At 47.8% G+C, this 25,786-nt stretch overlaps 8 protein-coding genes across 13 annotated transcripts; 6 read left to right on the forward strand and 2 right to left on the reverse strand.

Moving 5' to 3' along the window:
* Nucleotides 1-2,318: 2,318 nt before the first annotated feature.
* LOC117579593 (trafficking protein particle complex subunit 3) lies at nt 2,319-5,007 on the forward strand. The gene is made up of 3 exons (XM_034265527.1): nt 2,319-2,455; nt 4,097-4,507; nt 4,663-5,007. Exons 1-3 carry the CDS (start codon nt 2,417-2,419, stop codon nt 4,747-4,749), a joined length of 537 nt encoding a protein of 178 aa, XP_034121418.1. The 5' UTR covers nt 2,319-2,416; the 3' UTR covers nt 4,750-5,007.
* Nucleotides 2,325-3,946, forward strand: LOC117579589 (nuclear transcription factor Y subunit alpha). Of its 2 annotated transcripts, none has more exons than XM_034265520.1 (2): nt 2,325-2,455; nt 2,597-3,946. In XM_034265520.1, exon 2 carries the CDS (start codon nt 2,657-2,659, stop codon nt 3,773-3,775), a length of 1,119 nt encoding a protein of 372 aa, XP_034121411.1. In that variant the 5' UTR covers nt 2,325-2,455; nt 2,597-2,656; the 3' UTR covers nt 3,776-3,946. The 2 variants fall into 2 exon arrangements, with proteins under 2 accessions (XP_034121411.1, XP_034121410.1); XM_034265519.1 differs by having other exon boundaries at nt 2,379-2,517.
* On the forward strand, nt 4,836-17,834 carry LOC117579585. Of its 2 annotated transcripts, XM_034265514.1 has the most exons (3): nt 4,836-4,886; nt 14,735-17,625; nt 17,693-17,834. In XM_034265514.1, the coding sequence occupies exons 1-3, from the start codon at nt 4,836-4,838 to the stop codon at nt 17,754-17,756; spliced, it is 3,006 nt and encodes a 1,001-aa protein (XP_034121405.1). In that variant the 3' UTR covers nt 17,757-17,834. The 2 variants fall into 2 exon arrangements, with proteins under 2 accessions (XP_034121405.1, XP_034121403.1); XM_034265512.1 differs by lacking the exon at nt 4,836-4,886 and having other exon boundaries at nt 13,267-17,625.
* LOC117579586 lies at nt 5,436-12,973 on the reverse strand. Of its 2 annotated transcripts, XM_034265515.1 has the most exons (5): nt 11,837-12,973; nt 9,535-9,664; nt 9,030-9,132; nt 7,485-7,635; nt 5,436-7,386 (listed from the first exon to the last, which is right to left on the reverse strand). In XM_034265515.1, exons 1-5 carry the CDS (start codon nt 12,784-12,786, stop codon nt 5,586-5,588), a joined length of 3,135 nt encoding a protein of 1,044 aa, XP_034121406.1. In that variant the 5' UTR covers nt 12,787-12,973; the 3' UTR covers nt 5,436-5,585. The 2 variants fall into 2 exon arrangements, with proteins under 2 accessions (XP_034121406.1, XP_034121407.1); XM_034265516.1 differs by lacking the exon at nt 9,535-9,664 and having other exon boundaries at nt 12,427-12,968.
* On the forward strand, nt 7,799-9,024 carry LOC117579592. 3 transcript variants are annotated; one of them, XM_034265526.1, is made up of 4 exons: nt 7,799-7,858; nt 8,016-8,193; nt 8,261-8,417; nt 8,480-9,024. In XM_034265526.1, exons 2-4 carry the CDS (start codon nt 8,052-8,054, stop codon nt 8,946-8,948), a joined length of 768 nt encoding a protein of 255 aa, XP_034121417.1. In that variant the 5' UTR covers nt 7,799-7,858; nt 8,016-8,051; the 3' UTR covers nt 8,949-9,024. The 3 variants fall into 3 exon arrangements, with proteins under 3 accessions (XP_034121417.1, XP_034121415.1, XP_034121416.1); XM_034265525.1 differs by having other exon boundaries at nt 7,835-7,858; nt 7,901-8,193; XM_034265524.1 differs by having other exon boundaries at nt 7,824-8,193.
* LOC117579591 (porimin) lies at nt 11,102-25,380 on the forward strand. The gene is given in 3 exon segments (XM_034265523.1): nt 11,102-11,116; nt 23,404-23,528; nt 23,828-25,380. Coding segments are annotated over 2 exon segments (801 nt in total). The 5' UTR covers nt 11,102-11,116; nt 23,404-23,455; the 3' UTR covers nt 24,556-25,380.
* On the forward strand, nt 17,757-19,455 carry LOC117579595 (GATA zinc finger domain-containing protein 10-like). The gene is made up of 2 exons (XM_034265529.1): nt 17,757-18,079; nt 18,113-19,455. The coding sequence occupies exons 1-2, from the start codon at nt 17,976-17,978 to the stop codon at nt 18,447-18,449; spliced, it is 441 nt and encodes a 146-aa protein (XP_034121420.1). The 5' UTR covers nt 17,757-17,975; the 3' UTR covers nt 18,450-19,455.
* On the reverse strand, nt 19,563-22,299 carry LOC117579588 (sorting nexin lst-4). The gene is made up of 3 exons (XM_034265518.1): nt 21,436-22,299; nt 20,242-20,894; nt 19,563-20,178 (listed from the first exon to the last, which is right to left on the reverse strand). Exons 1-3 carry the CDS (start codon nt 22,174-22,176, stop codon nt 19,887-19,889), a joined length of 1,686 nt encoding a protein of 561 aa, XP_034121409.1. The 5' UTR covers nt 22,177-22,299; the 3' UTR covers nt 19,563-19,886.
* Nucleotides 25,381-25,786: the final 406 nt, after the last annotated feature.

The raw sequence follows: 25,786 nt of genomic DNA on the forward strand, positions 1-25,786 counted from the left end.
GATTAGGTAGGGCATTTCGATGCGTGTGGCAGGCAAAGAGCGACAATCAATAGGTAAGCGTTATGAGGGGTAATCTTTGTGGGGTAAAATATGTTTTGAGCTATGTAAAGCGACGACAACGATAAACATTTTTACGATCCACCCACATATGGTAATCGCTAGATAATTACAGCACACGCACTGTGGAAGAAACCCTTACCAGTTTTACCTGAAACACACACACACACACACACACACTATACTTCTTATCAACAGCGATAAGGACACGGTAGAGAAAGCCTACTTTGAAAACTCCAAGATTAAAATATTTTCAACCGAATTCGTTTGCTGTTTGCATAAATATAATTCAAAGTCAACTGTCCGCTGGTCTGCAGGAGAAGTTTGTAAAAGGCGAAGTGTACTATGAATTTAATTTAGAACCCTCGCCGAGACGAACCAATGTTGGCATTGTAATTGCATTTTCAGCACGTAATGGAGATAAAAAGTCAACGGGGTTGACTTTTGGCCTTACTTGCTAAAGTGGGACATGTCTGGCACCACCATGGATAATGCAAGAAAAATATTCATAAATTAAGCCATAAGCTGCAGAGTTATTTACGAATTGCTGACACTAAGCCGTAGAAGAGTAATTAAGAGTTGATGATAAGGCCATTCAAAGAGGTTCACATTTCAAAAATGTGCGCCATTTTTTGAGGCTGTGTGGCAGCGCCATTTCGAATTCACAGCGACACGTGAATGTCTCTAACATTTAATTAATGTAACCATCAACAGATGGGCCAGAGCTTGGCGCCAAAACTGGGGTCTTTGGCGCCAAAACTGCGCTCTCTGGCGCCATAACTGCGGTCTTTGGCTCCAACGACCACTATACAATGGAACGACTTTCTGTAGAGACTTGGATTAATATAACCTGACATTAACACTAAGCTGAAGCTTTGTTTTGGCTACGCACCAGCCCTGTACCTGCCACCCTTAGTTTCTTGCAATTGAGTCCTTGCACTTTCTTAAACCGCAGGCGTACGCCTAATTTTCAAACAAGTTAAAACAAACCACACTAGTCGAATATTAATAAGCTAGAAGATATGTACAACTAACCATGTTTAAATTAGAACACTTTTGCACGCAGCTTCTTTTCGCGGTACAACACAACAATACAGTTGCAGACGGCTCCCAGCAGTTTCAAGGCCAACTAGACTCCAACCGCCCGGCACAGCAAATCAATTGTAATGTAATATCCTTCTTGTATAACAACTTTCGTGATATAGAAGACCGTTCTTCATTTAGCAATGGTTTACTTTTAGTTTTAAACCAGTTTTATCCGTATTAAAAACGCGACTTGTCACAAACAAAAAATCACAGCTTAGGAAGAACCTGACTTTATCCTTTATCCAGTTAATTACACACATGCACTCACACTTGCAAGAAACAGAGTGGCCAGATCGATGGATTTAGCTCGCCGTTTTCAATAAGCAATACAGTAGATAATTGTATATAAGAACAGAGTTTTTCTGACTTTTCTCCTGCCTACACAGTTATTGTCGCATTTGGAAGAGGAATAAAAGTTAATAAGCTAATACAATGCCATTGGGGGAATTAAAACAGTTTCACATTTGAAAAATGTTCGCCAACTTTGAGGCTGTGTGGCAGCGGCAGTTGGAATTCACAGCGGCACTAAAATGCTTCGAAAATGTAGTTCATGTAACTATCAATAGATTGGCAGAGCTTGGCGCCAAATCTGCGGAATTTGGCGCCAATCTGTGGCCTTCGTTTTCAATAAATACAAACGGACTGTCCGACTTCAACAAGTGGAACCTGTCCTTAACATTATGGTCTTTGCTGTACCCCCCTTTCCACTAAGCCTAGATCGGTGGTAAGAGTCTGTCAGAGTTCAGATTTCTAAGGGCGAATATTAAAAATTGTTGAAAATAAATAGAATTTCTTAATCGCTTTTGTTGTTTATCATCAGTTTATTATGTACATGGCTCTGTTAATAATTTACATACATTTACAAACTGAAGAAAAGCTCCTGTGCTTCCAGAGGGGGTGATTTGAATGAAAAATTCAAATACAAATTTGTAAAATATAAGGTCATAAGGTATACAGTCCAATAAAAAAGAGTATTTATAATAAGCAAAATTGATTCTTCAATCGGATTAAATTATTGTTTTAGGGTTGAAATTCTTAGCAAGCTATTAATACCAATTAGAACATCAAAATCGGCGAATATGATTTTAGACTACCGTATAGTTGTAGAATACCGTATCCCGTTGAAGATGCAATGCTATATTTTGGCATATTTACGAGGCCCTGATGGTATATTTTTTCGATAAATCTGCGGTCACACTGAACGCATAAATCTGAAAACGAGAGTTTTTTTTCTAGTTTTATTTGACTTTTTGAAACTTAAAATAAGCTAAAAATGTCTCGACAGGCCACCAGACTTGATGCCAAGAAAGTGGTAAGTTGAGAGAAGACTGTGCACGCTGTGGGTAAATCGGTACGCTGCTTTCTAGTTGTAAGGTTAGTTTTGATTAGACTGTAAGTACACAAATATTGAAGTGCCACCCACCCTCAAAATCGGCTTCATTCGCTTTTCCAGTAAGTGTGTTGAGGGCTTGAGGGACACCAGTGATTGACCAGGTAGCGCGTCCTGCGTGATATGGAAAACCATTTTAGCAGTACCCGCACCACAGCAACAATGAGCTCCGCTTCCGCCACCACCACCACCTCCAGCAACAACAACAACAACAACAACAACAGCAGCCAAAGCGCAGCCAGCAACAATGTGAATGTAAACACAGGCACTGCCACGGCCAACGCCGCAGGCGCCGCCGCCCAGCCGATTCAAGTGATTCCAATGCCAATGCTACCCACGGGAGCGGCACAGATTATTATCGGACAGCAGCAGGGACAGGCGACGGCCGGTCTCCAGCCGCAATTGATTCCGCTGCAGGCGAATCAAATCATGCTGCAGGCGCAGCAGCAGCCACAGATGCAGTTGATGCAGCTGCCCGATGGCCAGACCATATTCTATCAGACTCCCACCATAACTACACTCGATGCAAACGCGGCAGCTGCCGCAGTGGCCGCCCAGCCGACTCCTCACTACCTCAACATCAATGGCCAATTGGTGCAAATTACTCCAGCGGCGACGGGCAACCAGGGAGCAACCGCGGGTGGTCAGCAGATCATCATGCTGCCGCAAGCGGCAATGGCCACAGTCAATGCAGCAGCCGCGAATGCTACCCAAGCTGGCAACAGCGTTGGCAGTGTCGTCACCACGCAGCAGCAGCAGCAACCCCAACAACAGCAGCAGCAGCAACAACAACAACAGCAGGCGAATAATCAGGCAGCCGCAGCGGCGGCGAACAACGTGAGCGCGGATGCCAGTACCAGCACCACGGGAACAAATACAAACAGCGAGGACGAGAGCTCCAAGGGCGAGGCGGACGAGGAGCCGCTCTACGTGAATGCCAAGCAGTACAAACGGATACTTATAAGGCGACAGGCCAGGGCCAAGCTGGAGTCGCGCATACCCAAGGAGCGGTGTAAATATTTGCATGAATCTCGCCATCGGCACGCCATGAATCGGGCACGCGGCGAGGGCGGACGCTTCCATTCGGCGCAGGAGAAGGGCGAGTCCAGCTCGGATGGCGGCAGCCTGCCCATGGCACCCAGCAGTGTAACCCTCAGTCGAGGCACGGCGCGGGCACCGCCCAAGCTGATAGCGCCCCATCAAACGCCGAGCATAACGATAACGGCCATCAAGTCGGAATGACCCTTTGAAATTGTAGATATTCGTAGAAACCAGACTAGATCATAGCACATAGAATTAAGCAATCACTCTGTGTCCTCATCCCCCGCCACGCCACAACCCGCTCAACACGTCATATCTTCTGGATTGTACACAAGTCGAAATAAATTTGTATTTATTCTATAATCTCGCAAATTGCCGAATGCCAAATCGAATGTGTAAATCAGGGGAGAATATTAGTCCCAACTTTAACGCCTTTTTGCTGGTTCTGGATTGAATTTTATTTGCTGTCTGCTTTTTTTTCTTTTCTCTCTTTTTGTACAAAAAAAAATAATAAACACACAGAACTCAGAGTTCCTGACACTCACCTATGGGGCGCTGGTCACCCAAATGCTGCGCGACTTTGAGAACGTCGAGGATGTGAACAAGCAGCTGGAGCGCATTGGCTACAACATGGGCATGCGACTGATCGAGGACTTTCTCGCCCGCACCTCGGCGCCACGTTGCCTGGAGATGCGCGAGACGGCCGATCGCATACAGCAGGGATTTCGCATTTACTTGAACATTCAGCCCACCATCTCGAATTGGTCGGCGGCCTCCGATGAGTTCTCGCTGCTCTTTGACTCCAATCCGCTGACAGAGTTTGTGGAGCTGCCCGCGGATCTGACCAATCTGCGCTACAGCGCCATACTCAGTGGCTGTGTGCGCGGTGCCCTGGAGATGGTCCAGTTGGAGGTGCAGTGCTGGTTTGTGCAGGTAAGTTTTGTGTGGGAATACTTTGGTGTGGTGCTGGCTTTGGGTTATGCATTGTACGTGTGTGTGGGTGTGTGTGTGTGTGTTGTTGTTGTGGCATGTGCTGTGGCGTCTCACTCTCTCTCTCTCTCTCTCTCTCTCACTCTGCTCTCTTGCAGGATCAACTCAAAGGCGACAATGTGACGGAGCTGCGCGTTAAGTTCGTGCGGCGTCTAGAGGAGGTCATACCAGCTGGCGAGGATTAGAAAACGAAGTGTGGATCAGAGCGTATATTAAGAGTTTTAAGAGGGTTCAATAAAAGCACATTCTTTACGGATTAAAGCAGCAAACTATGTACTACATTCCGGAGCAGCAACAGCGGCAGGAGCAGCAGCAGCAGCAGGAACAGCATCAGCAATAATAATTCTATTAAATTTGGTTTAGCTTTTATGTTTTATTCGACTGTATACAAATGTTTTCTTCTCGGATATATATATATATAGATAGAGTACAGTGGAAAATATGTGTCGGGTTTATTATAAAGCGTTATAAACCGGCCAAAAAATATATCAGTATCAAAATATTTTATACAAATCGTCGATTGTTTATGATAATTATTGTATTGTGTGTTAGTTAAAGAGAGAGTTGTTATATTTCACATGATTCGTGTTTAAAAACTAGAAACAACAAGAACAAATTTAGTTTTTAGGCGGCGGCAGAAGCATTTCAAATATTACAGGAAGTTTGGGCTCTTTATATGTCTGCCTGATAAGGTTACTGTCTGCCTCTGTGTTTATTAATATATTTTATATTTATGGCAACAAGGTCTTATCTAGCTATTGTTCCGATGAGTAAGCCCCACAATCACGCTTTCTTTCCACATTGTGATCCGACAGATCTTTCGCTTAAATGCACTCAAAACAGCTTGGACAAATTTTTAGATGTATTTTTCGTGGTTCTTTATGTTCAACAAATGGGAAATACTTTTCACAGGCACAATACTTGATTACATATGATTTAGGTTTTAGGTTTTGGTTTTGGTTTTGGTTCTTTGGAGTAGTGCTGCTGCTGCTTTCGGGTATTAGTGGTATTTTTTCTTAGTTTAGTTGTGCTGTGGACAAAGCATTAGGTTTAGATTCCGGCGCGTCAGAACTTTGCGCAGAGCTTGCAGCGTTTTAATGCAGATCACCACGCAGCAGCCATTGGCCACACCCTCTGCGGGACTCTTGCATGTGCACGAGTTGCCCTTGAGCGCCGTTGCTGGTGCGCTGCTGATGACGGGCGGAGCTTGGACTGCAGCCTTGGCAGCGCAACAACTCGAAGCTGCAGGAGGCGGCGGCGCCGCTGCCTGTGGTTTCTGCACCGAACAGCAGCCGCCAGTAGGCGTTGGTGGTGGAGGAGTGGCAGCCGCTGCACCACCACTGCCACAGCAACCGCCAGACGGGGTTGGCTCGGGCGCTGCAGCTGGCTTGGCTGCACAGCCGCAGATGCAACCGCTCTTGGCTGCTGGTGGATCTGGAGCAGGCGACTTGTTTGCTGCGCCACCGCCGCAGCAGCCACCACCACCGCCAGAGGAGGAGCTGCCAGTGCCCATGGAAGCCAAGTTTTGCAATAGCAAAGCAACATCCTCGATGTTCTGGTTCATTTCCGCTTCGCGTTTACTCACTTTTTTGGTGGCCACGCTGCCGCATATACGCTTCCCCCCGTTCGCTGCGACAGTCGTTGTCGTTGTCGTCTGGGTCTTGGGCGCCGTCGCTGCACCGCAGTCGTCGCCGTGGCAGCTCTTGGTCTGATCACACTTGCAGTTGGTGCAATTGCAGATGCCAGCATCTGCAGTAATCTGCTTGAGCGTTGGCTTGTTGTCCCTGATGTCCAGCTCCACGAGGCCGGAAGCATCGCTGGGCACCTGCGCGGCCTGATGGAGCGTGGCCTGCAGCAGGGCGCTGTTATTGTCAATGGTCATGAGAATATCGTTCAGCAGGGACTCCGTTTCCATATCTTCATCGTTCTCATAGCTGTCATGCTTGAGCAGATCGTCGATGTTCTGCTGATTCAGCTCCAGAGTGGGCGTCGGGGGCGTCACACTCGAGCCGCTGGCCTTCATGTCCACGTCCATGAGCGGCGGTGGCATTGACAGCTCGCCCATGTTGCCACTCACAGCGTTGCCAAAGGCTGGCTTTAGGTCCACAAAACTGGGCATTTCAGTGGCCAGAGCCACACAGGCATCGGTGAGGGGAGCCATTGGAATGATGGGCTTGGAGACCAGAACGCCGGCATCAATCCACGGGCTGGGTATCTCCTCCTCGGCAGCGTAGGACAACTGATAGGCCTGCGATTGTTCGGGCAGGACAAACACATTCTGCAGCTGCTCGTGTGCTGTAAAGGTTTGTACTACCACGCCGCTGTCCGTGCTGGTCGTCTCCGAGCAGTGACTGCCCGGATTTATGATCAACATTTCTGTGTGCTGTGCCTCCGTTTCCGTGTCCACTTCGGCCTCCGCTTCCGCTTCCGATGGGGATGGTATAAGCTCTGCCTGCTCCTGCTGATTGTGTTCGGTGTGCGGCTGCTTCTGTGATCGCCTCGACTTCTTCTTGCCCTTGTTAATTAGCTGCCGCTGATGTGTCCTCTTGTGCGACTTGAGGCTGTGCGAGGTGCTGAACGACTTCTGGCAACTGTCCTCCTGGCAGGGATACGGCTTCTCGCCAGTGTGCGTCCGCTTGTGCGTCTTCAGATGATGGGAGGCGGTAAAGGCCTTGCCGCAGGCGTCTTCGGGGCACTTGTAGGGTCGCTCCTGGGTGTGCGTACGCATATGCTTCTTCAGATCACTCAGCGTGGTGAAGCATTTCTGGCACATTTCACAATTGAATGTCTCGCCATTGTGTAGACGCAGATGGGCGTGCAATCTGATAAATGGTCAGATCGTAGTATGTTGATTAACACAGTGAATAAATACGACAGACTATGGGGCTAACAGCACGGAAGAGTGGATGGGATTGCTCACCTGTAGCGCGTGTTGAATGCCTTATCGCAGCCGTTGACTTCGCACTCGTAGGGCTTCACCTTGGTGTGGACGCGTACGTGGATTTTCAGGCTGTACGATGTGAGGAATGCCTTGTGACATCCATCCTCTGGGCATTTGAAGCTGTAGTCGCCTAGAATACACATAAAACATTTAATTCAATGAAGAAATTCTTAAAATTATGAACCGTTACAGTTGTATCGTTCATTGTGCAGCACTGATACAACCATAAGTGTTGTCAAATAGCAAATAGCAGCTGTTCAACGAGATAGTATCGTATCGCATGCAATACAAATTCACGTGCTTTTCCCACCTCTAAACTACGATAAATTGAAAATAATTTTTTTTCGTCGCAGGTTTGTTGATTTTCAAATTGATTGGAAATAATGATGCTACAGCTCAGCAAGTGCCTCCTCTTTTACCGCCGCCGCCCGCTAAAGCCTCCCCGCCACCTGGTGTGAAGGATCCCAGCTCTCACCCTCCTGTTCATTTGATGCATTCATTTTGCCGCAGCGTGTAATTTCGGAAAACATTTAAAACATACCAATCATGTCCCACGATCTCGAGATTAAAATTATCAAAGCTGTTAAGCAGAACCCCTGCTTGTACAACAGCATGGACATTGGCTTTCGGAGTGCCCGCAAACGAGGCAGGGCTTGGAGTCAGGTGTCCGACGCCTGCGGACTGACAGGCAAGTAGACACTTGTGTGCTTGCCGGAAAACTTTGTTTTCTAATTATTTGACATTACCAATTGTAGTTCGCGAATGCGAGCATAGGTGGAAGAACATGCGGGACCGTTTTGTGAAGCTTTGTCACCGGCATGGTGCTGAGGAACTTGAGAACACAAAACACCCCACCCGAAGGAACTTCTACAATGAAATTAAATTTCTCAAGCGGCACATTAGGACGCGAGTGTACGTACTATGACCAACACCAAATAATATATTTAACCACATGCTCAAGCTCTCATTTGCAGGGAAAAAATAAAGAATGACATCGACGAGGGCAATTCGGACGAAGCAACAGAATTTAAAGTGCGCCGGCAGCAAATCGTAAATAACGATAAGGGACATCTGAGCGATACTGCAGATATTATAAATACCATCCACAGTGACAGCGAGGACGAGGAGCCATCTTCGCTTTTGATCGGCGAGAACGCCGCTCCTTCCAACTCAAATTGCGCTGCTGCCCAGACAAAATTCATCAAAGTGATGAACCTGGTTGAGAATGTTCTGGAGAAACTCAACGAAAAACAGAGTGAACCAGAGAAAATGACATCGAATGATACGGATATGCCTGCTAGTCCCTTCTATTCGTATCTGGATAGCATATTGAACCAAGTGGACCTGCCAACCCGCAACGACATACAATTGAAGCTGCTCACTTTGGCGAACGAGCAAGTGCGAAAGGCGGGTGCCCACTCGAACGCAGAAACCATACAATAAGCCTAAACAATAACTAATCTAGTAGTAAGGAGTAGTATAAAGAGGTGGTACCCCTTTTTTAAGTACCTTAAACGTACATACCTGTATGTGTCTTTAAATGCGTTCGCAGATTTCCGATTGTGCTGTAGCTGCGATAACAGTTCTCGTAGTTGCATCTATAGCGACTCAGAGCCTCGTCCGAACTCTGTTTATGGGAAATAAGAACACATTAGATAAGATCAAGCCACATCCGTATGAAAAAGTTAAGAAATTCGAACTATTAATGTGTATGTACAATGTCGTGATCTGTCATTGGATGAATGTTTCATGCAGGATGAGTGTTTAGTGGATAAGAAACGAGAGTCTAGCAGAATGTGTACAAAGCAAACACTACGCACCGCGTACTGGTTAACAACACTTTGTTACACACGCCTACAACAACAAGAACGGAATGTGCAGCGTTGGAGGAGTAGGCTTCAGGCAGCGGGCTTCACGCTACGATTAGGATGACGGCGAATCGCTACAAAAAGCGTTAGGCACAGCAACACGTTAGACATTTGGCAACAAAAATAAGGCTGCTGATGCTGTTATAAGGGGATTGGTGTACCTCGTATCCCAGGGCCATAAGCTGATCGTCATCGTCCCTGCCGCCCTCCTTGTGCAGGGCCTCTGGGTGTATGCAGTGAGCTAAATCATTGTCCTCGTCCGGCTCATTCTGATCATAATCTTCGACATAGCTGGAGAGGAGCAGGTTGAGAGAAACATTTAATGGATACGCTCGGGCGGCAGTTGGAAACAAATAGAAAATCGCATCGGGCGGAGCAATTCAATTTGGTGTCAGTGGGCCGTTAAGATCTTGTATGTATACACAATATGAAAACGCAACTAGTATATAAAAATGTACGTGTAAATATACATATGTGTATATACATATATACAGCAGAGTTTGCGATTAGTAGTAGGGGGTTAGATCGGCAGCAAACAACAGCAAATGGAAAAACAATGGCAATTAGTGGAAAATAGCTGACGAATACAAAAAAGAACAAGGGGGAAAAAATACATTCATCTGCAAAAAAACATGTCTCTTTGTGGGCATTAAAAATCAGATTAATTAATATTTAATGTTGTCATGGTCAAAACACAACAAATACCAAGGAAAACAGACGACGACGACAGAGCGGCCACATAAACTATAGAGGAAAAAAATAACACAAGGGGTTTTTGAGTGCGTGGGCACTACGACGGCGGGCCGGGCTGGGTCCGGCTGGCATTCTGGCGTTCCGCTGACGGGCAGCGTGCGCTCCCAGCCCTCCCTCGCCCAATCCTCACGAGATGCCCACACAGCCCCGCGGGTGCCACGGGGACTGTTGAAAAATGAGAAATATGATTGAGGGAACACTACTCATAGGGATAAAAATAGTAGAGTCGTCGTCGCCAAACAGCCAGCAACAAAGGGAAGGCGAAAGGAAGGCACAGACCAAACACACACAAAACAATATGGATGAAAAATTGAAAAATGATTGTAGTCAAGAATTGTGTTTTAAAGAAAAACAAGAAATACGACAATGTAGGGGGATCTATTCTAACACTATAATTGAATATCATTAAGAACTGAACAGAATTAGTCTCTAAAATGCCACAATTAATTCTTACTGGATGCATGGAAATGTATCCACAATTCTAATGGAATTTTCCATCCAATTATTAAATGCAAAAGTATTGGAAATCGATGAAAACATGGTGTAATCGATTCAATCTAATAATTTTTGCTATCAGACAGATGCTATGAATTTACCAGAGATGTGCCACGTTGTTTTATTTCGCTTTTGACTAATTTGAATTATAATTGTGCTAGACAACAATTGACGAGGCTTTTCCGAACTTTACCCTTTGCCCAAATTTATAAATAGAATTCCCTCCGCCCGTAAGTAGTGCCAAAGTGCTCGTCACTTTCCCTGTCTCTCAGTAAATCGAACTTTTACAGGGAAGAATGTTCTAGGGCAGGGTGTGTATTAGTATTATTTCACAATGATTTCGTTTCGAATTGACTTTAATTTGTAAACCGGCTCGGTTCCTCTTTTTACACCAAGTGTGAATGAATTTTTGGGGAAAAATTCAAGCGGCTAACACATTGTATACATAAATATACGAAACATACAAAGAAAAAAATATATATGCATAGATATATAGTACGATTAGGTGGAGTGGGTGGTTTGGGGGGCGTAGAAATAATCTAAATGCGTTCATCGGCGCAACTATTTTTAGACCAAACAAATGATTTCGATACAATCATCAGAGTCCATTGCTAGCAGCAGAAATAGCACCGTTAGAATAATTCGAGTATCCAAAAGGGATCAGAGGAGAAAGAGAACGAAGAAGAGCCACAGCAACAGCATGCACCGTTAGAATAATTCGACTACCGAAAAGGAATCAGAGGAGGAGGCGGTGTACACAAAACTCACGAAATCAGGCAATTAGCAACAACATGCAAACACTTTGGACACTTTGTCGGACAACGGACGGTGCGCCGCCGGTTGTAATAGGCAGAGCGGCAGCGGACACATTGGAATGGTTGATATTTGCCAAATTTTCGACAGGCAAAGAGAAAAATATGAAAATTTTGTTTTCAGTTTTTCTGTTATTCTTTTTAGACTTTAAGGTGGCAGCCAAACAAAAAAAGACCAGACACGTCACGGCAGACGCTATTTGTGTGTGGGCAGTGGAAAAATTAAGCAGCGGCAGCCGCGCCATCGAAGGCATGGCCCTGGGCGGGGGTCAGAGCACACACACCTGACGACGGCACATTATAATTGGAAAACTGCACAAACAATTCTAAAAATAATCTATAATACTAGGGCGTGCAGCGGGAGCGGGGGAGACATGCAGAAGCTCTTTTTGTGAGGGACTACCTCGTCTCAATAGTGAAATATGCCGTTGAAGTGGGCTCCGACGATCCCGAGTTGTGGTGGCTGCTGCTGCTGTTGTTGGTGTTCCCATTATCACAGTGCGTATTGGTTGCTTCTGGGAGTGCCTCGGATGTGGTTAGCATACTCAGGGACACCACAGTGGGCGGCTGGACCTGGACGAGCTTTTGGTTCTGGAACTGATATTCCAGCGTAAAGCAAATGTCGTCCAGGTTGTAGACCTGGCTGCTGCTCTCCTCGGTGCTCATGGTGGCTATCAGAGGGACTTCGGTGAGGCTTGTGGCAATTGTTTCTGTGTGCTGGTGTTGATGGTATGTGATGGGTATGACCGTAATGGGCAGGGGCGTGAGTGTGAGCTGGGATGGATCGGCGCCCATTGAGGATGAACTTGTGAGAGGGCGAAGTGTGAAGACATCGTCGTCGTAGCTATCGCCCTCCCGGTCGTCCATTCTGAGAATGGTCTGTGTCTGTGTCTGCGCCTGCGGGACGTCTGTGAACAGGGCGTATGTGGTCGCCGTAGACATCTCATGGTCGTCCGTCTCGAGAGTCAAACCTAATTCTAATGGATTTAGCACCTGTTGCTCGCCGTTGGTGGAGCTAGTTGTGGATTCAACCGATGCCGATGTCGGAAGGCCATAAATGCTCAATATGTCGCTGTGTATGATGCCCGCCGATCGGTCGTCCGATTCCAGTTTGGGCATCAGCAGCGACGCCAGCGGCTTCCCCTCGAAGCTGGCGAAATCGAGCTGCAGTTCCGACGATGACGCAGTGGCGGGCGGCGAGCCCGACAGCGACGTGCGCGACGAATTCGTATCGTAATCCCGGCTGTCTGATAACGAATTTCCATGGCTATTGGCCGACTTCCAGGTGTTGTGCTGGTAGTAGCGCTGTTGTTGTTCTTGCTTCTCCTCAATGCTGCTTATATTTGTATCCATTTTGTAGTGTATTCACACACCCACGCACTCGGACACACCCGGACACGACGTAAACGAATGCAGTATGCAGTTCGGCGCACATAAAATTGACACTGGGCAATGAGATATGTACATATGTATATGTACGATTGCAAAAGAAATCAGAGATTTTCCATTAGTGAATGTGAATCCAATCAGAGCAACAACAATCCAACGTTTGATTCTACGTATCGATGCACAGAGCTGGTTGCACAAAAGTATCGGTATTTTCGTGCGATAGACTGTATTTTACTTCGGACAACACCATATAAATAAATATACCCTATCTCCAATTACAAAAATATTACACAGAACTAGTTAATGTTTATCATTGTGGTCTCAAAAGATCGCAGGAAAGGTTTTAAAGCTATCTCAAGGATAACTCAGCTTCGCTGTAAATTCTCTGAGAGCTGTCGCATAAAATCCAATTGGGACGTTCCACTTTGACACTTTCGTTTGGTATTTTTTTGCGGTATATTCAACCATACTTCCGCGGCCACACTGCTGTATATACAAAATTCATTGATTTTGTCAACGTAAAAAACAGAGCCAGCGCATAGCAGCACACAGAAGCGAAATATTAAAGTGAAGTTAACTGAATTAGAAACGCTGGTGGAAATGGTAGCAGCAATGAAATCGATGTGAACAAATTGGGCCGCGAGTAGCTGCACTGCCAATCAGAACTCTGCTCCCAATCAGAAGAAGAGAGGAAGAAGCGCGAGAGAAAAAGGCATACGGGTGCAAAAGGAAAAGCAAAAGGCAGAAAAAACGTACAGAGCAATAGCAAAAGCGGGGAAAAATGCAATAGGGAGCGAATCCAATAAAATGACAATCGTTTTTCCACACTAACGTAGACGCAAAAGGCGCCGCGGCCGGCCGTAAAATGCCAAGGAACACTTGCGGGACAAGTGGATGCGTAGCTAACGGTAACGGCAACGACAACGACAACGATGACAACGGTAACGGTAACCAGGACGACAACCAAGAAGCCAGCAACGAGAGCGGGGGTGTCGGCATCGTCAAGCAGGAGTTCGAGGCAGCGCCACCCGTCTGCCACAGGAAGTCGGAGCGCCGAAGAGTAGCCCGCGACATCTTTCTGGTCTTCGAGGAGCAGCCGACCCGACGTCGTGGCAAGGGTGCACGCGGCAAGAACTCGCGAGCCAAGCGAAAGTTTGGCCACCTCAAGGTAGCCAATCCCCCGCGCATCAACAAGAACATATTGCGTGAGATCAAAACAGAACCAAAGTGCAGCAGCTCCGTGGTGGCAGAGCCAGTGACAGTGGTGCCACCTGCAGTGCCGCCACTGCCGCTAGCTCCAGCGCCGACTTTGGCCGCCCTGCTGCCTGTAGCTGAGGGGATCAAGCAGCCAGCCAAGCCGCTACCACTCCCCCATCCTCGAGTGGCAACAGTGAAACTTGAAACCAAAACAGCAGCAGGAGCAGCATCAAATGCATCACCATCCAGAGCCCGAACAGAGCCGGCTCCGCCCACGGAGCGGAAGGAGGAGGAGCCGCCGTTGCCTCCAGCTTCTGCCCATCGTCCTGTTTATGCTCGCAACCCTGCTCCAGCTCCCACTCCTGCTACCGTTCCTCCCATTCTTCCCACTCCCCCCACGACGCCCAGCGTAAATCCAATTTTCCTGTGGGTCAAGCAGGACGACACCAGAATCGTCGAGGTGCGCTGCGAGGACTACGACAAGAGGAATCGCATTCGCCTCACCAAGACCACAAATGGCTGGCGATCCATGCCGCGCACAGATGCCTCCTCCACGAGGATAGTCAAATTCTTCCACGGCTCTGCCGCTCCCTTGATGAAGGTCAAACGTGAGCAGCAAAACGAGCAGCAACCCGAAACCGAACTGGAACACGAACAGGAACAGGACGAGCAGGAGCCAGAACCAGAGCCAGAGCTGGAAGTGGAGCGTGAGCCACAGCAGATGGCGATGCCCACCATTGCTCAGAGTCTACTGCACGACTGGGAGGACAGTGGAGCCACGCAGCTGCCTGAAGAGTTGGAGGACGATGAAGAACAGGAGGAAGAGCAGCAGCAGCAGGAGGAGAATGAGAACCACCAGCAGCAGCCTGACAATCTGGCTGCGGTGATTGAGGATGTTGTGGTGCGACCAGCTGCCCAGCAGTCCCAACGGCCAATAACGCCCACGTCCACGCCCTGCTTTGATGGCCTGCTGCTCGATGGCGAGGAGACAAACGCCTCCACGAAGGCAACCAAAACCAACACGCCCACATATCAGAGTTCCACGCCCTCGCCAATGGAACTGCAGCTGTGCCCCAAAACGGGGCTGTTCCTGCCACAGGGCCAACTGGCGGCCATGGCCTCGGCCCCAGCTTCGTCCAGCGAGGCGGACAAGCCCTTGGCAGATAACGGAGTAGCTGGAGGAGGTGGAGGTGCCGATACCGTCGAGAGCCTCGATTGCAATACAAAGAATCTGAAAGATCTGCTAGACGATGCCGATGATCTGCTGCAGAACTGCAGCAGCGACAATGGCAGCAGCGGAGCCGATCTGCTCGACTCCCTGGTGAAGCGGAGCTGCGAGGATAACCTGGTGCAGGCGACTGGCCCGGGCAATGGTGGCTCCACAGCCGTGGAGGGCGACGTTTCAACAGCCGGCGATGGTTTGGGCTCGTTCTGCGTGGCCGATTTGGGCAAGGATCTGCCCAGCATGCTGCACATGGACAATGATGATGATGATGCACCCAAGTGCCTGTCCTTCAACGAGGCCGGGGAGATCGAGGGACTAAACGGTGAACTCTTCCTCGGCATTGCGGCCTTTGAGAAGCAGCAGGAGGAGATGGCACGCCAGGAGCAGCCGCAGCCGGCAACGCCCGCCACCGTGGAGCTGACACAGACACCGACGCCCACACCAACACCAACACCCACGCCGACGCCACCGATGCCGGATATGGAAAAACAAACGTCGGCAGCCGTCTCCGCCGATGAGGCGCCCAAGGATCTGAGCTACAAGAAGCGCGAGGAGGTGTGTCCGCCCTCGGAGTCGCGCAGTCAGTGTGCGGTGACCTCCAGCTCGGATATACTCAAGTCGCCTGAGCGGGAGCTGCAGCTGCCGGTCAATTCCATACCAGCGGAGGTGGAGACCACCTCGGAGACGATCAAAAATCTCATTCTGGAGCAATTCCTCAAGCTGAACGGCAACCAGCAGCAGCAGGCACAGCAGGCGGAACCGATGGATCTGGGCAAGGCTGGTCGGGAGGGCAAGCTGGAGACAGTCGTTGTCATCCACGACGACGACGAGGAGGATGGGGAGTCCAATCAGCCGCTGAAGAAGCGACCCAAGGCCAGCATAAAGATGGACAAGGACCCGGATGCACTTACGCAGCTGAAGATGCTGATCAGCAATCCGCAGTGGAAGGTGCCCGATCCGATACTTGTGCCAAAGGATCGACTTGGTGCCGTGCTGGCCTCCCCCGCACGAGAGATTCCCCTGCTGCTGACCACCCGGCCAGAGCTACGGCTGCCAGAGGCGTTTGCCTATCCAGAGATCATCCAGAACCCCAACATTCTAGTGGTGACCATGGAGCAGCTAGAGGCAATACTGAAGACCGAGGCGGAACAGGCCAAGGCCGCTAAGGGTACCGATCCAGTGCAGATGCTCGCCGAGCATCATCCGCCGTTGAGCAAGGCCAGAAGTCCGAGTCCGCGGCCGAGCCCCAAGCACACGCAGACACACAAGGTAGCGGCACAGGCGCCTCCTTCTCAGCCAAAGCCACCGGTGGTGGCAGCACCTGTGGCACCCACTCCACCCTCGCCCGCCGACTCCAGCCTTTCGACATCCACATCTGCGGACCTGAATGCCACCACCTTGGCGCTGCTGCAACAGATGCTGTGGCTGCCCTACTTCGGACAGCTGTCGCAGGAGCTCTTCAAGACCATCAAGGATCCCCTGGGCATGCAGAGGAAGTTCATGAGCAACCTGCTGCCGCTGTACAATAACCAGTTTGGGCTGCAGCATCTCGACGAGCTCTACAAGCATTGTCTCAAGCAGAAGGCAGCCGGGGAGCAGCCTACAGTGTCCAGGGTGTCCACACCAGCGGCGGCAACCTTAGCGGTCCCTCATCCACCGCTTCCACATCCGCCTGTAGCTTTAGCACCGCCGGTTCCGCCCGCAACTGCAGCCACGAATGCCTTTGGGGTCAATGGCTTTGCGAATCCCATGGAGCTGGCCATCATGCAGAAGTTGCTGCAGCCGCAGATGCCAAATTTTCTCAACTGGGAGGCCCCAAAGGATGCTGCGGTTGGCTCTGGCTCGGCCTCATCTTCCTCGCATCACCATCATCACCAGGAGCACAAGCGGCCCCGCCGGGATCCCGAGTCTAAGCCAAGTGCAGCTGCTGTCGCTCCACCTGCCGCTGTGCCTGCTCCAGCAGTTCCTTCTCCAGCGCCTGCCCCTGCTCCAGCTGAGCACAAGCCGCGACTGACGTGCAAATCCCTGTCGAATCTGCTGGAGCCCGAGCCCATTGTACCGCTGCTCAATGTACCCTTCGACAGCCTGCGTCGCACAGCAGTGGCAGGGCATGGGCCAAAGACGGGGCCGGAGCAGCAGCATCAGCAGGCCAAGGAGGCGAATCCTGGACGCTTGCTGCGCTCCAGCAAGGCATGCGTCACGTACAATCCCCTAGAGCATGTCAAGCAGCAGATTCAGCAGCAGCAACAGCACTCGCAGCAGCGGAAGCGTGCCACGAGCAACATGCTTGGCCAGGATGCCCACCAGCAGCAGCAACAGCTGGCTGCCAGTGCGGCGGGCATGGATGCCAACTCGGCACTCTGGCATCCACTATTCGGAAGGTAAATATCTGTCTGGCATCCACTAGTGTGGATTCACCCCTTAATTTGAATTCCTTCTTCGTTGCAGCAATCCCAAGCAGGGCTACAACAGCCCCTGGCAGTGGACGACGGTGACGGCAACTGGCGAATGACAGTCAAGCCGGGCTCCCAAGGAGCCAGCACCTGCATCGGTCGCACGGACAGCCAGCTACGAGGAGCAACAGCCGGACTACAGCAACTACCATGCGAAACTTCAGCAATTGCAACAGCAGCAGCAGCAGCATCAACATCCACCAGCCAATAATCAAAATCACAGCAATAGCAACAATAGTAGCAACAAATTTTGTTATCCCACGGCATCGGCGGCGGCCATGGAGAATATGTTCCAGAACAATCAGATGGCGGCAGCGTATCTCTATCAGAAGGAGAGCGGAGCAGAGGCAGCCGCCAACTATATGTCGGAACAGGGCTACTGGCAGCAGCATGCGCAACAGCAGCAACAACAGCAGCAACAACAGCAACAACAACAGCAGCAGCAGCAGCAACAGCAGCAGCAGCAACATGCACAGCAGCAGCAACTGCAACAGCAGCAGCAACAATGGACCAGCAATGGCAGCAGCAGCAGCAGCAACAGCCAGCGAAGCAACAACTATGCCAACAATTATGCAGCGGCGGCAGCGGCATCCATGTACATGCAACACTTCAATCCCTACATGCATCAAAAGGCGGCACTGCTGGCAGAGAAGGCTGCCCAGGCGGCGGCCCAAGCAGCAGCAGCCTCATCGGCGTCACAGGGCGGCAGTGGCAACAATAAGCACGGACGCTTTGGTGGGGACTACGGTTAGACGGCTTTATAGATGGACAGATGGAGGTGCTCGATCGGAACTCTTGCATATTAAACATAAACATATAGGCAGATACTATCTATATACATTAACTATATATATAGAGACAAGGCGTTACTGCCAGGAATTGCTAAAGGATAAAACCCATGACGATATGATGATTTTTCCTTTAATTTCATAAAACAGGAACAAGCAACAGCAACAACAACCACAACAAGGTAACCGGAAAGCAACAACAATAATTTATAACACAAAACAAAATGGCAAAACAAAACAAAAACAAAAAACTTAAATTGAATTAGTAAAAATTTGTTATTGGTAGTTTGTTAAAAAAATCCAAAGTGAAAAAGATGAAAAAAAAACAACATAAAAAAACATAAACAAAAAATATTGTAGAGACAAAAGAGGAAGGCAAAAAATGGATGAAAAAAAAAACCTAATTATTGTATTATTGTTAACCAAAATCTATTATTATTATTATTATTATCTCAAGCTGCGTTATATTATTATTATTATTATGAACTCGTGTATGGTCTGTACATAGCGTTTTTATCTAGATGTATTAATTACACTTAGTGGAGTCCAACCCCCCCGTGCCCCTATCCACAAACCAAACCTCAATCTTGCAAACATCTCCTCCTTCCCCAATCGCAGCGCTAAAAGGCAAAACAGCAATTTTTGTATTCATTCCGAAATGTTCTACTACTTCTACTTATATTTTTATTTTTTATTTTTGTGTGTTTAAACTAGTTATTATTATGCTTATTATTTATGAAAAAACGATGGAATGGAATGGAAAAAACAAACCCCTTAAAATGTGCAATCTAACATTTATGTTTTAGGCAAAAACGGAAACAATACAATACAAAAAGAAACAAAAAACCAAAACCAAAACGCATAAATCACAACAAATTAAATGGCATGAGAAATGTGAGGAAGGTGGAAAATAAAGAGAACCCTTTTAGAGAATTTCGCTGATAAAGGCAACAGAATAGCAAAAAATAAATTTAAATGAGACTTTTTCATGGGCAATCAACGGCAAATCGCTTTCACTTTCAACACCCCAAACAGATCGAAACAGAGTGTTCTTTTGCATTTGTATAAATATATATATATATTTGTATGTATATTTGCATTTGTATTTCAATTAATCGGAGGTGTATAATAGGGTTAGGTTACTCGTATAAACTTTAACTTCTCTGTGTGTGTGTGTGTGTGTGTGAGTGTATAAATACGCAACTTTTTACTTACAAACAACACCTACTTGAATATCTCATTATTGTTTATCGTTTATCGTTTAAACCGCGTTTAATTTAGAATCTATCCTTAAAGCATTTCAAATGCAGCGCGTGCGAATGTTATCGGAATTTTGTGCTCTCCGTGCATTTATTGGTTTCATTTGTTGTTGTTTCCTGATCCACGCTACGTGGCTGTGGACTATTCAATCTGTCGATTGGCTTCCTGCAGACGCGCCACCACTCCCTGATAGAACTTGATCTGCTCCGCAATGAAGTTCTTGAGTGTTTGCTTCAAGTGGGTGTCGCGTTCGGCTTTGAAGTGCGTCAGTTCGGCCAGCACCGTATATGAGACGACATCAGTGCGTCTGTTCACGTCCTGCAGCTGGGCATTGCTCATCTTGCCCTCGGCCGTCGAACGCTCGCAGTCCTTGCGCTTCTGTATAGCTCCCTTGTGCGTGGAGAAGATGTCCGGAAAGCAGCTCAGAACGCCCCTGTAAATGGGAAGCAATTGGAATTTAGGAATCATCCAAAATCAAAGGGAAACCCGAACCCACCTGTAGATGTGCAAACGATCGGATAGTGGAATCCAATCGTGCTTGGGCTGATCACCGAACGCCTGGCCAACGCCTATGAAGATGCCGCCAATGCGTCCCACGCTCTCGGACAGCGGGATAGCATTGCGGGTGGGTGCTCGTCGCTCATCGATCGCCAGGGCCTTGGCCAGCTCGGAGAGACCATCGCCAATGCGCTGAAATTCCTTTTTACTCTGCGACATGGATCGCTTGGCCATGTCGTTGGATATGTTGTTGAGGTTGCGCACAGCCGCATCCATGTTGTGTATAAACTGCGTTCCACTCTCCAGCTGGGCGTCCACCTTCGAGTGCAGCAGATTCTTATCCGGTGGCGATATGGCCAGGCAGTAATTAACGCCCCCATAGGGATCCCGCTCGGCCTTACGCTTGCCCGACTTCCAGATCTTCTCGTCCCGGCAGGTGAGAAAATGATACCAAACCTCACACTTTGAGATGACCGGATGGCGGCACACCCAGTCAACGAATTCCTGCAGCTGGACGCGTCGATGCTCCACGAATTGCTCCTCATAGCGGCCAGAGATCTGCTTGTCCGGTAGCGGTGGCACTGGGATTAAACAGAACTTATCCACCAGTCGTTCGTGCAGCCAATCAAAGTGCTTGTAGCGACGCGACACCTAAATAAAGAAAGGGAAACCCAGATTAGATACAAACAATCAAATGTAACAGAGTAACGCGGGACGGGGTGCTGAGTGGAGCGGAATGCGCACTGCGCTGCGCTGAGTCATGAAACAATCATTGAGTTGGCTACCAGTTGGTCAGTCAGAAATTACCCCACAAAAAGAAATTGCCTCAGCAGTGGACTGGCATGGAATTCCTTCCATGCACACCGATGACGGAATACTCTAACGCTCAATCAATCAATGAATTGCTGTTGATTGTCAATAAAGAAAGGTGTCTACCCATTTCCCCCTTGCAAGTGTTATCCTCCATTTTCCACTGGCTTTATCACATGACCCAACCTTAATTACCCTCAAACAAAGGGAGGGTACAGCAGTCAAGAAGCAAAATTATCATTCGCCAAGAGACAGCCACACATTCTCTCACCCCTGCCCCACACCACACTCCACCCAACACGCAATGGGCGCTGCTTTATCGTATTGTTGTTAATCATGGCGATAGCAGAGCGTCGAGCTCTGGATACGAGCGACCACTTACGGATATGTTATTGAAGCTAGGCGTCAGCTGGTAGGCAATAAACGTTTTCATTCCCTTGAATTTGGACTCTTTCTTGGGGCTGGCCACAATCACGGAGTAGGGTGTACCGCTGTGCGTCCACTGATAGATGGAGTCCTCCAGCTGTGTGATGTACGCCATTTCGCAGTCGGGAATCTTCTCTTTGTTGCTGGAGAGGCCGAGTATGTACGAGTCGGAGCTCTTGGCGAACATGCCCTTCTTCATGGTGGCCGTGCTGGCAGCGGTTGACGCCAGCGACATGGTGTCGTCACTGGGCGCAACAGGTAGGTGCTTGTTGTCGTAGTCGCTGGTGGAGTGCGAAAGGCCGCCAGAGCGAGCTGATTGGCCAGCGGCTCGGCCACTGGGTCCAATCTCTGAGTAGGTATCGTTGTCATCGCTCCAGTCATCCTCATCGTCCCAATTGCTGCCATCGTCGTCGGCCGTCTGGTCGTAGCGCGGCGGCGCTGGCGCTGTAAAGGGATCCGCCACCGAGGGCACCGGCGTGGCAGCGGCTGCATTCAGCTTTTGTGCCTCCGCTGCCGACAGCACCTCCACGTAGGCCGCTGGAAACAGCCCCACTTGGCCGCGACTGTTTTTGCCCTCCCACCAGCCTTCACCCACATCACTGCGCGTCACAGACAACACTTCGCCCGTGTTGATCGAGAGCTCCGACGAGCCAGGCTCGCCACTGAAGTCGTACATGGCGCGCACGTACGAGGTCATCTCTTCTTATTGCACTGTTTCCTTAACACAAGTTTTTATCTTAAATCCACGGGGTCCATAAAGAGATGGAAAATTTAGTTTTTAGTTTCGTGGGGCTGAGTAATATAGGTATGAGCAGTGTGACCGCGGAGATATCTATAAAAATACTGACTCTTGGAAATACAAGGAAACACACCTTTCCATTTTCAGAACATACCGTAAATATACCGATGAAAACCATGACTTTGATTTTCTGTTATTACATTTTTTCAAGCTAAGACTCTCAGTCTATAAAGTATAGTTGTATGATATTGAAAAATCAATTGCCCACAAGACTGGCCAGTTTTCAGGAAGTCTCCTTTTTTAACGGGTTTCATTTTGTAAACAAACGAACAACAGTGTACCCAGAGCATGCACGTTGCCCACGTTGGGCACACTGGGCACAAAGCGAAATTCATGGCAAGAAATGCAATAAACATGTGCTTATAAATTTATAAAATCAGTACCGAGTATAAAATTAATAGATTTAATGTCCATATAATCAGTTTTCGTTCGACTGCTTTAATAAGTTTAAAATCGTATGCTGTCGAACAAAAAACAGGGTTGATTTCCCATCGTTTGTATGGGAATATCACCCTATATAAGTTACCCACCTTGCACCGTAATGTAGAAATGCCAGAAATGTCATGTAAATAAGTTCACTGCCGCTTCCACTAGCCTTGTACGAAAAAATTACGGCGAAACTTGTCAATAATTACATAAATATGTAATTAATGTGAGGCAAATGTGTAGTTAGCATGTAGTTACCAAGTAAAACATGAACTTTGTTCAATGTTTATGGACGTTTCTTTATTAAATCTTATTTTATAGATAATAAAATGAATACGCGCAACTTTAAAATAGATAGTCTTGTAGAATATTGATCTGTTGCTGAGATAAAATGATATAGTCAGCCCTTAGAGCTTCAGCCAGCAAGTAATCCTAAGCCGAATATCAAAATCGAAGAATTTAAACGAAATCACGGAGAGCAGCGCTGCCTGCGTCGCTGCTTTGCTTGAATACATTTTAAAGAAGAAAGAAATTCTTCAATTGCGCGTTGCATTTCATTTGTTGGTGAGGAATCGGCTCTTCAGAAGTTGTGCAATAGTCATATTTAAGTGCTGTGTACACCCGTATCCTACTGGGTACACTAATTTCCAATTGCAGTCAATAGCAATCGTTAGCTCTAGAAGTTACTTCGGTGGGAAGGAACAAACAAGTCGGACGTGCAGTTTTCACGACAAAGCCACAGCACAGCAAAATGAATCGGCAGGCGAAATTCCTTATCTTGTGCCTATTTGTTGGCCTCTTCTCCTCGAACTTGTGCGATGATGGTAAGAAATAAGGAAATCCCATTTAATTATGTATATTTAATGTGCGTGCGTGTACATATGTGAGTTTTGCATGTTGGTGTGGGTGTATGCGTGTGGTAAACTTTCATGCATGTGTGTACAATACATACAACACATATGGAGGGGAATATGCGTATTTATTTGCATTTTAAATGTCAAGATTGTGGGCGATGACGAATGGGGGAAGAAAGGGCCCTGGAGCACAAGAATCGCATTGATATTCGGAGAAAACTTTCTACCCAAAAAATGTGATGAAATATTTATGCGTATTCGTTTCGCAGCTACAGCTGGATCTGTGGGCACAACCACCGCCACGCCGGGGGATGTTACTACTGTTCCTGTTCCAGATGATAAGAATACGACCACAGCTCCTACAACAACAACAACATCGACAACCGAGAAGACAACGGTGCCAACAACCACTACAGAGAAAACTACAACGAGCACCACTCCGGCAACAACTACAACTACAACTACAACCGCAGCGCCCAACACCACCACATCCACGTCCAGTACAACTTCTTCAACAACGCCAGCAACGACAACAAGCACCACTACTACGACTCCGTCACCAAACTCCACAACAACTGCAGCCCCAAATACATCGACCACGCCAGCTCCGACGCCAACGCCATCTCCGTGTCATGGCTTCAATGGATCCTCTTTTATTGGTGGAATCGTGCTGACCCTGGGACTGCTGGCCATCGGCTTGGTGGCCTACAAGTTCTACAAGGCCCGCAACGAGCGTAATTACCACACTCTTTGAGCCGCCACAGCGTTTACGTCGGCATTCAATGCGGCCGGAGCCGGAGCGGCGGCAGGCAGCAACAACACCGCCACGGATGCCGAACGTGTGCGCTTTGTTCAGCCATCAATACCATTGCGATCGCCACCGGCACAGCCGCCACCTCCTCCACCAACCGGAGTCATTGGCGGTGCGGCAGCAGCCACGCATTCAACTCCCCAAAATTGCTCGCCTTCAGCCAGAGATCGACTGCTGCATACGTAATTTACTCTCGGGGTATATATAATATATATTATACAATATTATTGCTATCCAAAGAGCCCCCCAACGCCCCATTTCACCTACTCCCAAACAGTCGTATCGTATCTATCACACAATCCACACAGTCGCAGCCCTTGTCCTTTGACATTCAGCTTTATTGGTTCTCAATGTGAATTCTTACCTTATCAGCTATACCAGAATATTATAAATACAATATTTGTCTTGAATGATTCATAAAAAGTTTTTGCAAAACTCAGTTTATCAGCAAACTGAGCGGATGTTCCAACGCCTTATTGAAGAGCCTTGGGAGCTGGGGCTGCACAGCTCCCCTGGTTGACCGAGACGAAGAAAGCGGAGAGAAGATAGAACAGAAAACAGAGAGACGAAAGAACAAATATAAAACAGCAAATATGTGAGACTGCTTGATAGAGCTCGAGACAGGATGATGATGAAGTGAACAGAAATCGATAGGAGACGGCTTTGGTTTCTGCAATTCATAACTAGAGCTACGCTACGAAAAGGGAGAATATAAATTTTGATTATATTTACACACAACTTTTGAAAAACTAAAACAATTCATTCTAGCAACTAAGAATATTTACTATCTTAACGAGCTACATATATACAACAAAAAGGAAACGCGTGTCTATTCTCCTCCTGCATTAATGTGCATTTTTATATTTGTATCGAATGTAATCCTTACCGTTGAGTTGCCCCCATTTTTATCATCCCCTCCCCCCATAAACGGGTATATACATTTAGTGCTCACACTCTTTAGATTTTGAAATATTGCTAAAAATCAATAAAGCGTCACACGATTACGATGCACAGAGGGGGGCCCAGTGACAGGAACAGGACAGGGACGATGGCAATGCAGCTGTGCCTGTGACCGCTGTCAATGATATAATACATACGTTTATATGCAATATCAATATGTATATCAGAGAGCAGGTCTATTGGAACCAAAACATTATGTTAAATACATACATACATATGAGTATATGCGAATGTTGAATATTTTGTATTAGGATTGAAACTACACATATGAATTACCATTTTACCTTTACCTCTATCTCTACCTACTAACCCGCTTATTGTTGGAAACACCTTCGAAACTACAAACAGTCGTCAAGTTTATGCAAGCAAACACGAGAACACTATTCTCTGTTCACATGGAAATCAAATCTCATAATTATATAAGCTAAAAAGTAACCAATCTATGTATATCCAGTAA

The sequence above is a fragment of the Drosophila guanche genome, unplaced genomic scaffold, assembly GCF_900245975.1.
Source record: "Drosophila guanche unplaced genomic scaffold, DGUA_6, whole genome shotgun sequence".
Classification (NCBI taxonomy): Eukaryota; Metazoa; Arthropoda; class Insecta; order Diptera; family Drosophilidae; genus Drosophila; species Drosophila guanche.

What these genes read in the sequence shown, in the direction of transcription:
- LOC117579593 (XM_034265527.1), top strand. Translation starts at nt 2,417, where the DNA reads ATGTCTCGACAGGCCACCAGACTTGATGCCAAGAAAGTG. An exon ending in GACTTGATGCCAAGAAAGTG is followed by an intron (nt 2,456 to 4,096) that starts GTAAGTTGAGAG and finishes ATAAACACACAG; the next exon opens with AACTCAGAGTTCCTGACACT. An exon ending in TGCAGTGCTGGTTTGTGCAG is followed by an intron (nt 4,508 to 4,662) that starts GTAAGTTTTGTG and finishes GCTCTCTTGCAG; the next exon opens with GATCAACTCAAAGGCGACAA.
- LOC117579589 (XM_034265520.1), top strand. Translation starts at nt 2,657, where the DNA reads ATGGAAAACCATTTTAGCAGTACCCGCACCACAGCAACAATGAGCTCC.
- LOC117579592 (XM_034265526.1), top strand. Translation starts at nt 8,052, where the DNA reads ATGTCCCACGATCTCGAGATTAAAATTATCAAAGCTGTTAAGCAGAAC. An exon ending in CGACGCCTGCGGACTGACAG is followed by an intron (nt 8,194 to 8,260) that starts GCAAGTAGACAC and finishes TACCAATTGTAG; the next exon opens with TTCGCGAATGCGAGCATAGG. An exon ending in CGGCACATTAGGACGCGAGT is followed by an intron (nt 8,418 to 8,479) that starts GTACGTACTATG and finishes TCTCATTTGCAG; the next exon opens with GGAAAAAATAAAGAATGACA.
- LOC117579586 (XM_034265515.1), bottom strand. Translation starts at nt 12,786, where the DNA reads ATGGATACAAATATAAGCAGCATTGAGGAGAAGCAAGAACAACAACAG. An exon ending in TTATGGCCCTGGGATACGAG is followed by an intron (nt 9,133 to 9,534) that starts GTACACCAATCC and finishes TCCCATAAACAG; the next exon opens with AGTTCGGACGAGGCTCTGAG. An exon ending in GCATTTAAAGACACATACAG is followed by an intron (nt 7,636 to 9,029) that starts GTATGTACGTTT and finishes TGTGTATTCTAG; the next exon opens with GCGACTACAGCTTCAAATGC.
- LOC117579585 (XM_034265512.1), top strand. Translation starts at nt 13,688, where the DNA reads ATGCCAAGGAACACTTGCGGGACAAGTGGATGCGTAGCTAACGGTAAC. An exon ending in TGGCATCCACTATTCGGAAG is followed by an intron (nt 17,626 to 17,692) that starts GTAAATATCTGT and finishes TCTTCGTTGCAG; the next exon opens with CAATCCCAAGCAGGGCTACA.
- LOC117579595 (XM_034265529.1), top strand. Translation starts at nt 17,976, where the DNA reads ATGGAGAATATGTTCCAGAACAATCAGATGGCGGCAGCGTATCTCTAT. An exon ending in ATGTCGGAACAGGGCTACTG is followed by an intron (nt 18,080 to 18,112) that starts GCAGCAGCATGC and finishes GCAACAACAGCA; the next exon opens with GCAACAACAGCAACAACAAC.
- LOC117579588 (XM_034265518.1), bottom strand. Translation starts at nt 22,176, where the DNA reads ATGACCTCGTACGTGCGCGCCATGTACGACTTCAGTGGCGAGCCTGGC. An exon ending in CTAGCTTCAATAACATATCC is followed by an intron (nt 20,895 to 21,435) that starts GTAAGTGGTCGC and finishes TTCTTTATTTAG; the next exon opens with GTGTCGCGTCGCTACAAGCA. An exon ending in GATCGTTTGCACATCTACAG is followed by an intron (nt 20,179 to 20,241) that starts GTGGGTTCGGGT and finishes TCCCATTTACAG; the next exon opens with GGGCGTTCTGAGCTGCTTTC.